The sequence below is a fragment of the Engraulis encrasicolus genome, chromosome 4 (assembly GCF_034702125.1).
Source record: "Engraulis encrasicolus isolate BLACKSEA-1 chromosome 4, IST_EnEncr_1.0, whole genome shotgun sequence".
Classification (NCBI taxonomy): Eukaryota; Metazoa; Chordata; class Actinopteri; order Clupeiformes; family Engraulidae; genus Engraulis; species Engraulis encrasicolus.
This window is the reverse complement of record NC_085860.1, coordinates 54,370,319-54,382,818: the sequence shown is the minus strand read 5'-3', so window position 1 is coordinate 54,382,818 and position 12,500 is coordinate 54,370,319. Positions and strand designations below refer to the sequence as shown.

Sequence of the window (12,500 nt, the reverse complement as noted above, 5' to 3'; positions counted from 1 at the left end):
CTCATCACCTTGCTCTGAGGAAGACAAGTGGATAGAGGTGGAAAACAAATCTCACCTTAAGTTTATAAACAGGCTGGACCAATGTACAAATGAGCTTATTGTGCAGGTGGTAGATCCAAGTTGTAGCTCTGTGAACACTGGCATTAGTGCCTTCACTTGCTTTCAGTTGTTAAGCATAAAATGTGTATATAGCATGAATGTGTGATGTATTGTATTATTGATTTATGTATTTTGTTGTATCTCGTGTGGGCCTCGAGCCTGTAATGAAGTTTATATAGGCACCTATACATAAAGGTAGACCTGTGCTTGTTAGTCAATGTAAATCAATGGAGAACACTTTCATTTTTTGAGAGAAAGTCCCTTCTGCACTTATTTACATTGCTCAGGTCCATGTACAAGTCAAATATGGCGGGTAGTTGTCTTCACTTGGGTTTCTTTCTCAAACTGTCCATATCTCCATCAAATGTGCAGCCTAATAACAGTAACGACTCTTGCTGCACAAGGTTCAACAGCACCCTCTGCAGGTCAAAGAAATAATAGCTAACAAATTGTTTGTAAATATATGTATTTTTTAAAATCTTTCTATGTAGGCTGCAGATTAAATGGAATACCATACATGTAGAAAATTATATGTTTAAAACTGTAATATCTATGTCCTATTTGGAGGAGCTAATTATTAATATGAATTAATTGATAAAAGGAATGGAATGGTGTATTACTGAGTGAGCCATTGTTACAGAGACATAATACTCCTAGAATCTCTGATTGTGAGTGTGAGAGAGAGAATACATGTGTGTGTGTGTGTGTGTGTGTGTGTGTGTGTGTGTGTGTGTGTGTGTGTGTGTGTGTGTGTGTGTGTGTGTGTGTGTGTGTGTGTGTGTGTGTGTGTGTGTGTGTGTGTGTGTGTGCGTGCATGCATTCTCACCGTCTGCGTTGAGGGCCATCCATGACACCACGATGAGAGCCACGGCGGCGGCGAAGAGGACGACCACGAGCACACACAGCAGCACCTCCAGCGAGGAGAGACGACCCCCGCACCGCGACATCACTACGCTGCTCTACTCACCTCTCCCTCTCTCTCTCTCTCTCTCTCTCTCTGTCTCTGTCTCTCTCTTCTCCACCCTTTCTGACTCCCTCTGCCCTACCTTTAGCCCCTTCTCTGCTCACCTGTCTCTGCCTCTGCCTCTCTCTCTCTCTCTCTCTCTCTGTCTCTGTCTCTCTCTCTCAATGCCTTCTGAGTCCCACAACAGAATTAGAACCAAAGAAGTCGTTCAGTTGAAGAGATTAAACATTAAACACGTTTCTATCTAATAATGCCCTGGATGAATAAGAATCTTCACAAACTCTCTCTCGCCCCTCACATAGACACACGCTCACTCAGTTACACACATCTGCCCTTGCAGAAAGAAGGCTCAAACACAAGCGCACACACAAACACACACACGTGCTCACTCACTATCTAGCAGGTGCTCACAAACAAGTCTTCTCACTCCTTGTCTGAAAGGGTCCTCAGGTATACCATTCTTCGCCTCAGATATTGTTATACCTTAAATACATGCATTCTCTTGCTCTGATCTGAAAAAACAACAATATGACACCTGAAGCCCTCGGTCCTGTGTCAAACTCTCTGCTCTAGAGTGCAGGAGGCAGTGGGGAACTATGGGTGTGCTATTTATCTGGCCTGTGAAGGTAGCACGGCTGTAAACTTTATTGAGCTGTAAACACACTGATATTAGCGATTATCTCTCTTGGGTACTAATGCAATGTGTAAGCTTTACATAGACATAACCATGAGCAGGCCCGCCGACAGGAGGGGACAAAGGGGTATGTTCTCCCGGGCCCAGGGAAACATGGGGCCTAGAATTGGGTCTCCATTACATTGCATGTATTGGATAGGGGATCCTTTCAGATGTCTTTGTCCTGGGCCCAGCAAAAGCTGTCGAGGGCCTGACTCTGGGTGAAGGGAGAGGTGGGGAGTAGATGTTGTTGTCCATCTCAACTGAATGATATGGGTTGTCATGTGATGACGAAACACCCATAAACAACTACTGTACTGTATGCTCTTTCTACTGTTCAGGCCAAACAGGACAAACTATGGATTCTGATTGGTTGCTTGCTAAGAGGTCTGCCCATTTCTCCGACGGCCCTGTGGTCCGACACGTGGATATTTGCTAATAGTTTAATGGTGTCAATCAGGGAAGCCGTGAGGTTATCTCGGGCCCAGAATTGGGTCCCCATTAGGCCTACATTTTCAAATGACTTTACTTTCATATTACTTTGTACTAGACCACTAGACATTAGACCAACGCTATCAAAGGCCCTCCTCTCAACCATTCATATTTTGGGTCCGTGTGTTTAAATTACAGCTACATGGTAGTGCAATTTTTGGTTTTCTTCAGCTGCCTAAAGTGTTTTAAGTGGAATGGTCCCTTATTTGACCTCTAATTAAAGTTATTTTGTGTGGCTACAGCCAGGGCTACTGACAGCTTTTGATGGTGCCCTGCCCGGTACAAAGTCATCTGAAAGAGTACCGCAGCAAACACATACAACGTAATAATGAGGACCCAATTCTCAGCCCCCTTTCTTGCACTTCCCTGACTACAGCCCATGGAGGACTACAGAGACAAGTCACAACAGAGACAAGTCTTCACTCTGTTATAAGCATGTGAGCCAAGAAAACATTTTGATGCATTATTGGAAGGTTAAGACCTGAAAATACTTTCTGTTGCTATATACACAGTAGGCTTTCGCTGGGCCCAGGACAAAGTCATTTGTAAGGGCCCCCTACCGAATACGTACAATGTAAATGGGGATCCAATTATTGGGCCCCAATCTCCCTTGGCCCCGGACAACATACCCCTTTGTCTCCCCCTGTCGGTGGGCCTGAGCATTTGAGCCAAGAAACCAATTTGAATGTATGATAAGGTTACTGAAGCTACTTTGTGTTGCCACATACAGTAGGTTGGCATTAAAACAAGGTGCTTTCTCATACAACTTGGTATTTTTTATGAAGATTCCCTCCATAGTTTCTGATCAATACTGCATCACATTCAGGGATAAATGATTGACTGAGTTTTAAGGCTTTACTGCGCGACACTGTCACTCCAATCACAGGTGAGAGTTCAATTGTTTGACCGAAAAGATTAGATGTCGTGGAAATTTGGTCATTTGTCAAACGAAATGACAGCATTATCAAAAGTGAAAACTGTAAACTGAGTGTGAGCTGTTCATTACAAATCAGTTACAGTTCCATCCAAAGTAAACACAGTACATCACGTTCTGCAGTTGAGGGTTAAATGGGTAAAATGTCAAATGGATGTGTTGCACACGTTTAAGTCAAGTCAAATCAGCTTTTATTGTCAATTTCTTCATATGCGCAGGTCATACAAGGAAACTGAAATTTTATATTGTGAGTCCAGCAGGGCTTTTAAATAGTACAATACAATTCATGTAGAGTTGTGGAACTGGTATCATACATTAAATGTAGTGTATGTAGGCCTACTTTTTAGTAGTTTACTTCCAGAAGTTATGTTGCCCATTCATAAATGTCATACTCCTATTCTTTGGAACAATCTGCCCGACCACACTCAAAATGCCCCTTCACTGGCCACGTTTTAAACCCATCTTTTCCTGGAGGCTTATGGCTGCTACGCACACACACACACACACACACACACACACACACACACACACACACACACATTTCTACACAATACCATGTTAAGCGATCTTTGATGTTTTGAAAGGCACTATATAAAACGAAAGTATTATTATTATTATTATTATTATTATATTTCTCATGATTATTTTCCTCCCATCAGGGCCACTGGCAGCTTTTGCTGGGCCTGGGATGAAGTCATCTGAAAGGGCCCCTCTCTCAATACATACAATGTAATGTAATGAGGACCCAATTCTGCACATTCTAAGTAGATAACCATCACATTTATCTTATTATACTTCTTATTATTCAGTATTTATTTTAAGGCAGTGTAACAGAGTATGTTGTAAACAATACAAATGGAAATGAAAAAAAAAAACTCAAAAACGGTACAATACATTATATAATATATTATATACATTTACAATATGAAACACCCAATAAAGTGCAATTTTAAACATACAGTAGATATCAATAGCAGCATATTGTAGCAGCTGATGAACAATTAAGGAAGAAAAGGCATGAGCAGAACAGTCTTAAAGGGACACTGTGCAGGAAATGGTCAAAAAAGGTACTGCAACTATGCTGCTCATTGAAACTGGGCTGCCTATTGCCAAATTTGATCTTTACATGAAAGTTTACTAAGGAATAAACAAATATGTTCTAGTATGGTCCAAGTAGTCATTTTTGCAGCTAAAAATGGCTATTGTTTTAAATTCAAAATGGGGGACCATGGAGAAGATCCCCCTTTTCATGTATGAAAAGTGCAATTTTTCCAGTCATAATGAATACCGGTACTTAGAATTTGATGGTGGTGGTAAGTATTCATGAAAAAGGTAACATTAGTGAATGGGCAGCATGAATTCTGGAAATGAACAACTAAAAATCTCACACAGTGTCCCTTTAAATTGATCATTTCAATAACAGGAACCAGACAGCACCCAACAGGGATCGTAGTAGCGAAAGTGCTCAAGAGCTGTTGGATTGTGTGTGATCTTGTGCCTATGCTGCTCATCTGCCAAATAGGGACATTTTAACAGACAACTTAATAATCTTGAATTACTTTTAACTTTTTTTACGTTTAAACACAAAACTCTTTTGGCAAGCTAACAATTTTGTCTCTCTTTTCCTTATGTACTATGTACTGTAGCAGCACACACCATATGGGAAGGTGTGTGTGTGTGTGTGTGTGTGTGTGTGTGTGTGTGTGTGTGTGTGTGTGTGTGTGTATCTCAGGTGTTCTGCCTGGTGTGTGTGTGTGTGTGTGTGTATCTCAGGTGTTCTGCCTGGTGTGTGTGTGTATGTGTGTGTGTGTGTGTGTGTATCTCAGGTGTTCTGGTGTGTGTGTGTGTGTGTGTGTGTGTATCTCAGGTGTTCTGGTGTGTGTGTGTGTGTGTGTGTGTGTGTGTGTGTGTGTGTGTGTGTGTGTGTGTATATATCAGGTGGTTTGCCTGTTCATCTGTTTGCGTTTGCGTCTCCTCTTGTTGCGTCGGTGCCCCTGCTCCTCCTGCTCCTTCGCTGGTGCCCTGAGGAGGCGCGGTGGAGGGAGACTCGTCACCGGCTGACTACTCCCCCACTCCTTCCACTTCCTGGGCACCACCTCCAGTCTCCCTCGCTCCCTCTGCGGCCTCCTCTTCGCGGGGGGCTTCGGCCTTTCCCTCCCTCTCGGCTTCCCAGGCACTTGGCACAACGGCGGTGGAGGAGTCTTCTCTCCATCTCTCATTTTCCCCTTATCAGGAACCAGCAATTTCTCTTTCTCTTTCTCCTTCTCCTTCACCATCTCCCGCTCTCTTTCCTTCTCTCCAAGTTTCGGGGTGGCGCCCCCAGCCTCCCCAGCCTCCCCTCCTCGCTCCTGCTCCTGCTGCTGCTGCTTCTGCTGCTGCTGCTGCTCCTGCTGCTCCTGCTCCCGTAGCGGGGGGGTCATCATGGGCAGCAGGGGGCTGAAGGAGGAGGCCCAAAAGGCGAATGGAGGCCAGGGCTGGAGGGGGCCCGGGGTGGAGGTGCTGAAGGGGCTGAAGAAGGGGTGGGGGGGCAGCTTGAGCAAGGGGTGCTGCTGCTGCTGCTGCTGCTGCTGCTGGGGGGGGAGGAGGGGGGTGAGAGGAGAGGCCTGGTGCTGGGAGACGTGGGTCAAGTGTGGCAGGGGAGACGGACGGCAGTTGCCCAGCTACAACATGAACAGAACACCAGAGAGTGAATACACACTAGGGATGCAAACGATTAATCGTTTAATCGACTTTAATCGATCAATGCGTTAATCGATATATAAATAATTGAAATAGAATTAATTTAAATGTGGTATTTTATCTCAATTTTGAATTAATTTTTTTAGATTTAGTAGGTTTTTTTCTATAAACATTGAGATTTCGGGGGGAAAACGGTGCACTTCTCTACTACATGGCCGACCCGGGTTTGATTCCAGCCCCGGTCCTTTGCCGATCCCCCCCACCCCCCTCTCTCCCAACTCACTTCCTATTACTATCTTCACTGTCCTATCTCATAAAAACTAATAAAGGCTTGAAAAGCCCCCCAAACAATACTCAGAGTGAATGCACACAATTACTATGACAAATAATAAAACACAAATACTACAACAAATAATAGACACAAATACTATAACAAATAATGATTAAAAAGTAAATAAAAAATCTAAGAATATCCTAATTTCTTTCCATTAAATGTCCTAAATACTGTACACTACAGTAATAATGCACTGTAATGGCAGAAGCCATGTACTGTATTTGCCATGTTGTGCCTTGTGCGTTTACTGTGCTTGTTTCGCATGAAGTCAAGGACATATTTTTGTGGGTAAGAGAATGATACAATGGGTTAAATTTAGCACCCCCTCAATAGCCTGATAAACCAGACTAAATATGGATGTCTAATTTAGTCTGGCCTCGATGCATAATACATCCGAAGATTGTTGATGAGAACAACCTTCCCTCAAAACCCTGCCCGCTTTGATTCAAAACACATCTTTGCTTTGTAATTGGTTTGCCAGATTCATGGCATTCTGGCTTCATTGAATCATTATGCGAGGCCAGACCCACCCGTAGACAAAACATTTTGCCGTCCAGCGGGTGGCGCTGGTTCACCAGGCTACCACCTCAAGGCCTTCCAAGGCTCCCTTTAGCACCCCCTCAAGGCCTTCCAGGGCTCCCTTGTCCCCCACTTTGAAAAGCACTGGGTTAGGGTTCCTATCAAGTTCCCACTTTGAAAAGCACTGGGTTAGGGGTTTTACACACCAGGGCGGTAAAGCGTCGCAGAACGGCCGCGTTTTTTACCGGCGTCAGTGAAAATACGTACATTGAAACATATCTGTCCTTACACACCAACCGGCGGTAGTCGGGCGTCAGCGGCGCGGGAGCCGGCTCCGCACCACGCTGCATTTGGAAAATAGAACTCGAGCGTATTTTTCACGCCGGCGACCGGCGGCAGAGAGAGTAGAGAGAGAGAGGCTCCATTGGCCCATTGTTTCCGGGTTCTATTATTGGGGGGGGAATCCCCCTTTAGACAGACCTAGGCAGACCTGAGGACTGTTCTATCAAAAATACTGGATATGAGAAAGATTACGCAAACCACGCCCACTCAATGCAAAAGCGTGGGCTCAAGTTGGGTCTCCTAAGGGGGCGTTGTCCCCTCCTTCTTCTTCTATTTTTGAGGTGTTTGCTCAAGACGTGCGCTACCGCCATCTACAGCGCTAAGGGGACTTGATTTATTCTCAACCTCAGGACTCCGAAGGTCTCCTAACCGAAGGTCTCCTAAAGGGGCGTTCACCCGACATAAAGTGGATACCGGAAAAGAAACAAAATGACGCTTCTTGGTTAGATCCAGTTTCTTTGGTTCTATTCAATGCTAGGAGCATTATGACACGCCCCTTTAGGCAGACTGAAACCTGGTCATGTTAGGTGCCCATAGAAACCTATTATGTTGGCATATCTCTATACTTAAAGAATCTCTGCCGGCGGTGTCTCATTCATGGCAAAGTAGCACGCTAGCTTTGGCTGTGGGGGGGTTTTGAACAGGACTGGCCGCGCACGCCTACGCTGTCAGTGTGAAAGGCAGAGAAAAACACCAGACGAAACTAAGCAGAAAGGCCGCGTTCGTCCCGCGACCGTTACGTTCGGCTTTGGTATGTTTTACCCCTTTCTCTGCCTTTCACACTGACAGCGTCGGCGTGCGCGGCCAGTCCTGTTCAAAAAAACCCCACAGCTAAAGCTAGCGTGCTACTTTGCCATTCATTTGAATGAGACACCGCCGGTTGCCGGCGTGAAAAATACGCTTTACCGCCCTGGTGTGTAAGACCCCTTAGAGTTCCTATCAAGTTCCCACTATGAGAACCACTGGGTTAGAGTTCCTACCAGGTTCCTTCCAGGCGTTTGGTCTTGGGATCTAGAGTCTCCATGGAAATTAAATCCGTTCAAGGTGGAAGTCTGTGGGCACACGACTCTCCTGCAGGAAACACGCACACACAAACGCACGCACACGCGCAAGCACACACGCACGCACGCAAGCACGCACGCACGCACGCACGCACGCACGCACGCACGCACGCACGCACGCACACACGCACACACACACACACACACACACACACACACACACACACACACACACACACACACACACACACACAGAGAGAGGGAGAGACACACGTGTGTATCTTGGTCAGGGGTCAGACTGGCATGTTTTAGAATGATGAGGCATCATATACCTGTCAAGGCAGCCTATTATTACTGTTTTTTCATGCCATGATATTGTCTCACCTATCTTACTGCATCACCGTATGGAGCCAAGTCTCCCAGACATCAATTAAAGCCATTTTATCATTATACAAACAGGCATTGAAGATACTGGATCAGAAACCAACAATGTGGCACCACTGCCTCATAGTGACGAAATATAACCTCCTAAGCTTTGAAAGTTTTCTTTTCTTTAAATGTGCAAATAATCTTGCTCCTGCTGTATTATGTCCTTTTGTTACAAAAATAAGCACAAGGGCGGCCACCAAAGGTGCAGTGAATGGCAATTGCATAGCAGAGGTGCGCAAAACTTCTTTTGGCCAGTCGAGTTTTTCAGTGATTGGAACTCAAAGGTGGAACAGTTTACAAACAGTAATAAAAACACAAACCGAGTTCAAAGCATTTACCAGACAACTGAAACACTGGCTGAAGGAAAACCAAATATGTAATCATCATAATACACAAAATAGATAACACACATACATGCACACACAGCATATACAGGTCACACACACCATATTGTTCTTCTCTCTTCCTGCACAAGGTTTTAATGTTATAGGAATTGTGTTTTAAGACAGCATATAATTGTAATTGTATATGTTTACACTGTATATGTTGTGTATTTTGGAATATTTTAGGTGATTGGTGTATTTTATTAGAGTAGTATGCCTGACCAGGGACTGAGGTTGCAAATTAGCTAACTAGCTATAAACCGCTTTGATGTACCCACATCTGCAAGCTGTGCCATGGCCTTGCCTTGTCATGTTTGTAATATTGTGCACTGCATAGTCCCTGTTAAATAAACTCCAAATAAAATAAATAAATAAAATGTGCTATGCAATACCACCATGACACACCACACCGTGTGCACATACATGAAGGCAGGCACCTGTGCGCACACACGCAGGCACTCAGGCAGGCAGACGGGCGCACACATGTAGACTGAAGTGCCTTAAAGTGATACGGTCCCATGGGCTCATATTACACCTCCCCTTGAGTTAAATAATTGAGTTTGACCTTTCTCCTATACTTCCTGCCGTTCTCTGAGTACAGCAGTGCAAATTTTACCTCCAAGCTAGCAGTTAACATTGAGTCCTATGAGACCAGTTAGCCACCAGCTGGTCTCATAGGACTCAATGTTAACTGCTAGCAAGGAGGTAAAAGTTGCACTGCCATCCTAAGAGAGCGATTGAAAGAACAGGAGAAAGGTAAAACTCAATTATTTTACTCAAAGGGAGGTGTAATACGAGCCTATTTCCAAAAATGGGACAGTATCACTTAAAGTACTGACCAACAGACAGACAGACAGGCCCTGTTAGTGATATGTCTTACCTGCCAGCATTGGGTCCCCTGTCCTCAGTGCCTGGAGATCCCAAGCTGCTAGTGTCATGGGTGCTCTCTGAGGAAAAAAAACAACAAAAAAAACATATGAGGGCCAAATGGAAAACACCCGTTTTCCCAGCTGGTTTAAGTCATGTTTTCGATGATGATGATGAGGATGAGGAGGAGGAGGAGGAGGAGGAGGAGGAGGAGAGACTTTATTTATCATGAAGCAAATTGAATTCATGGAGCAAATTGAATACAAGGCCGGCGCTAGGCATAGGTGGTTGCCAATGCCTACGGTACCAAATATCTTGGGGGGGGTGCCAGAAATCCCAAGTAACGGAGGCCAACTAGCAGTGTGTGGCGTGGAACATTAGTAAACCTCCCTCCCGAAGCCTCATACAGTATATCGGTAGTGCTTAGCTATCAGACTGGTCCTTTAGCGCAGCGGGTTCGTGCTCTGTCTCCCATGCGGTGAGATCGAGACCCCAGTCACCTCAGCTACACAAGCAAAAAACTCTTATACCTATACATTGGCAATGATTGTTCATAGGCATATTATCAGCTATGATTGGTCGGATGTATGACTATATGTTTACATGCCAAGTTCTAAATGCTCAAAATGGAAAGGGGGTGCTCGCCTAGGGCAGTGTTTCCCAACCAGGGGTACGTGTACCACTAGGGGTACGCAAGCACACTGCAGGGGGTACTTGGAAAATGTTTATTATTGTAACAAATGTATGGAGCAGCCACATCAGGAAAGTGAAAATGATATAGAAAATTAATTAGGGGGTACTCATGTTACAACTAAAAGGCTTAGGGGGTACGCAAGACAAAAAAGGTTGGGAAACACTGGCCTAGGGCACCAACTTGACTAGAACCGACCCTGCATGTATTCAGACACACTGCACATGCACCAGTCATGGTGTAGCTACGAGGTACTCTGCTACACAGTACAGGCACTTGACACCAGCATAATGAAGTACTCTTGTGTGCTCACTGCTCACCTAAACTAACCAACACCCCCCTGAATGTTGGTCCCTCCCAAACATCTACTCCAAGCCACTGCCATCTGCCTGTGGGTCAAAGACGTCTTTGTCATTCAGTGTTACGGACACCTTCCGCCGACTGTAACTGCAAAAAAACATGATTTTCAAATTGTTTCAAGTGAATGGATGACAGCCGAGGCTTTCATGAATTCCCTGTAACAATAAATCAATAAAAAGAGTCATGTTTTTTACAGTTACAGTCAGCAGAAGGCATCCGTTACACTGAATGACAATGTTATTTTGCACGTCTTTCACCCCTGTGCTACACTAAACAAACTAAAAGCCTCTTGGATGTCTAGCCCAATGTTTTTTTTCCATTTCTCCAAATGTACATCTGTGCCTCTATCCTCTGCTCTGACCTTGTGACATGTGCCTCAGTTTTACATTGGACATTTGTTTATAATATTCAGAATACCTACAGTATACAAAAGACACAAGGGCCCTATCTCAATGCCCAGTGTTCTAGCCTTGCTACTGTAGGAGGTGAAACGCCCAGTGAGTGATTGGATGCTCCACGGAGTTCACAAAAAGTATCCAATCACTGGGCGTTTCATGTCCTAGCAATGCCAGGATCCTTGACTTCGAGATACTCGGTTTCAAGTCGTAGGCCAGAGGAAAGGAGGCACGTTAGGAGAAATGATTTGCACTACATTACACTACTCTATGGCTGTACCTCTATGGTTGCTCCTCCCTGCTAAAGGTGCTTACCATTGCTGAAGTCCAGTTTCAGGGGGCGTCCGTACAGTGAGATGCCGTTCAGGAGGGCGATGGCGTAGGGCACGGCCTCGGCATGCTTGTACAGCACAAAGCCAAAGGTCCTCTGGCGGCCCTCTCGGTCCCGAGCGATGGTCACCCTCCTCACCGGCCCTGCCTGCGTTGGGGACATTGGACACATGAAAAAAACGATGCCATACTGTACTTACAACCTGTTGTCTTCAACTGTCTCGTCTGTTTATGTCATGTTCATGTCATGGGCAGTCATGGGTAAGCTGTTAGGGTGTCACACTTGTAGCCCAAAGGTTGCCGGTTCGACTTCCGACCCACCAGGATGGTGGGGGGAGTTATTAACCAGTGCTTTCCCCCATCCTCCTCCATGACTGAGGTACCATCCCACCACACTGCTCCCTTTCGGGCGCTATTGAGGGCTTCCCCCTTGGTGGGCATGGGTGAGGCATAAATGCAATTTTGTTGTGTCCCGTGTTTACTTGTGTGGTGTGGTGTGCTGTGTCACAATGACAATGGGAGTTGGAGTGTCAAAGTTGGGCTTTCGTTTTCACTGTTCTGTGGCACTAAGGACATTAAAGATGTGAAAGACATAGGACTGTGAGAGAAGGAGAAAATGGGAGAGTAGGAGAAAATGGCCTGTGCGTGTGCGTGTGCGTGTGCATTGTGCACTTGATTGCCTGCCTGAAAATGTGACACAGGGCCTAATGAGTGAATAATTTATGGGACATTTGAGCATGCATCTAAAGAACGTCAAGTTTATGCTTGGGCAGACTTGAGAGAACACATCTTTCCAATAACCAAGGATTTTTGGAGAGGAGGAGGGTTTGAATACATAATACCTAGGCCTACCCTTGATAGTAAGTTAATACCCTACTCTACCCCAAGGTAAAAGTATTTTGGAGTGCATGACAGCGTTTTGACAGGGTTTTTTTTTTCAGTATAAACTAAATACATTGTAACATTTCTCGACAAGAAAAAATGATACACTTTGTAACAGGCTGCTGC

General features: G+C 45.0%; 2 protein-coding genes across 2 annotated transcripts in view; both read right to left on the bottom strand.

The window, feature by feature from the left end:
• The window catches only part of tmprss15 (transmembrane serine protease 15), a 20,032-nt gene extending 18,986 nt beyond the window's left edge, over nt 1-1,046 (bottom strand). Inside the window, exons 1-2 of the mRNA XM_063197896.1 lie at nt 926-1,046; nt 1-50 (exon numbers count right to left, since the gene is read on the bottom strand). The exon at nt 1-50 is cut by the window's left edge and continues 120 nt beyond it. Of these exons, the coding sequence (XP_063053966.1) occupies nt 1-50; nt 926-1,046 (171 nt within the window). The remainder of the gene's footprint in view (nt 51-925) is intronic.
• Nucleotides 1,047-5,096: 4,050 nt separating this feature from the next.
• The window catches only part of rbm11 (RNA binding motif protein 11), a 7,767-nt gene continuing 363 nt past the window's right edge, over nt 5,097-12,500 (bottom strand). The window contains exons 2-6 of the mRNA XM_063197895.1: nt 11,478-11,640; nt 9,730-9,796; nt 8,017-8,107; nt 5,446-5,822; nt 5,097-5,184 (exon numbers count right to left, since the gene is read on the bottom strand). Coding sequence (XP_063053965.1) covers nt 5,097-5,184; nt 5,446-5,822; nt 8,017-8,107; nt 9,730-9,796; nt 11,478-11,640 — 786 coding nt within the window. The remainder of the gene's footprint in view (nt 5,185-5,445; nt 5,823-8,016; nt 8,108-9,729; nt 9,797-11,477; nt 11,641-12,500) is intronic.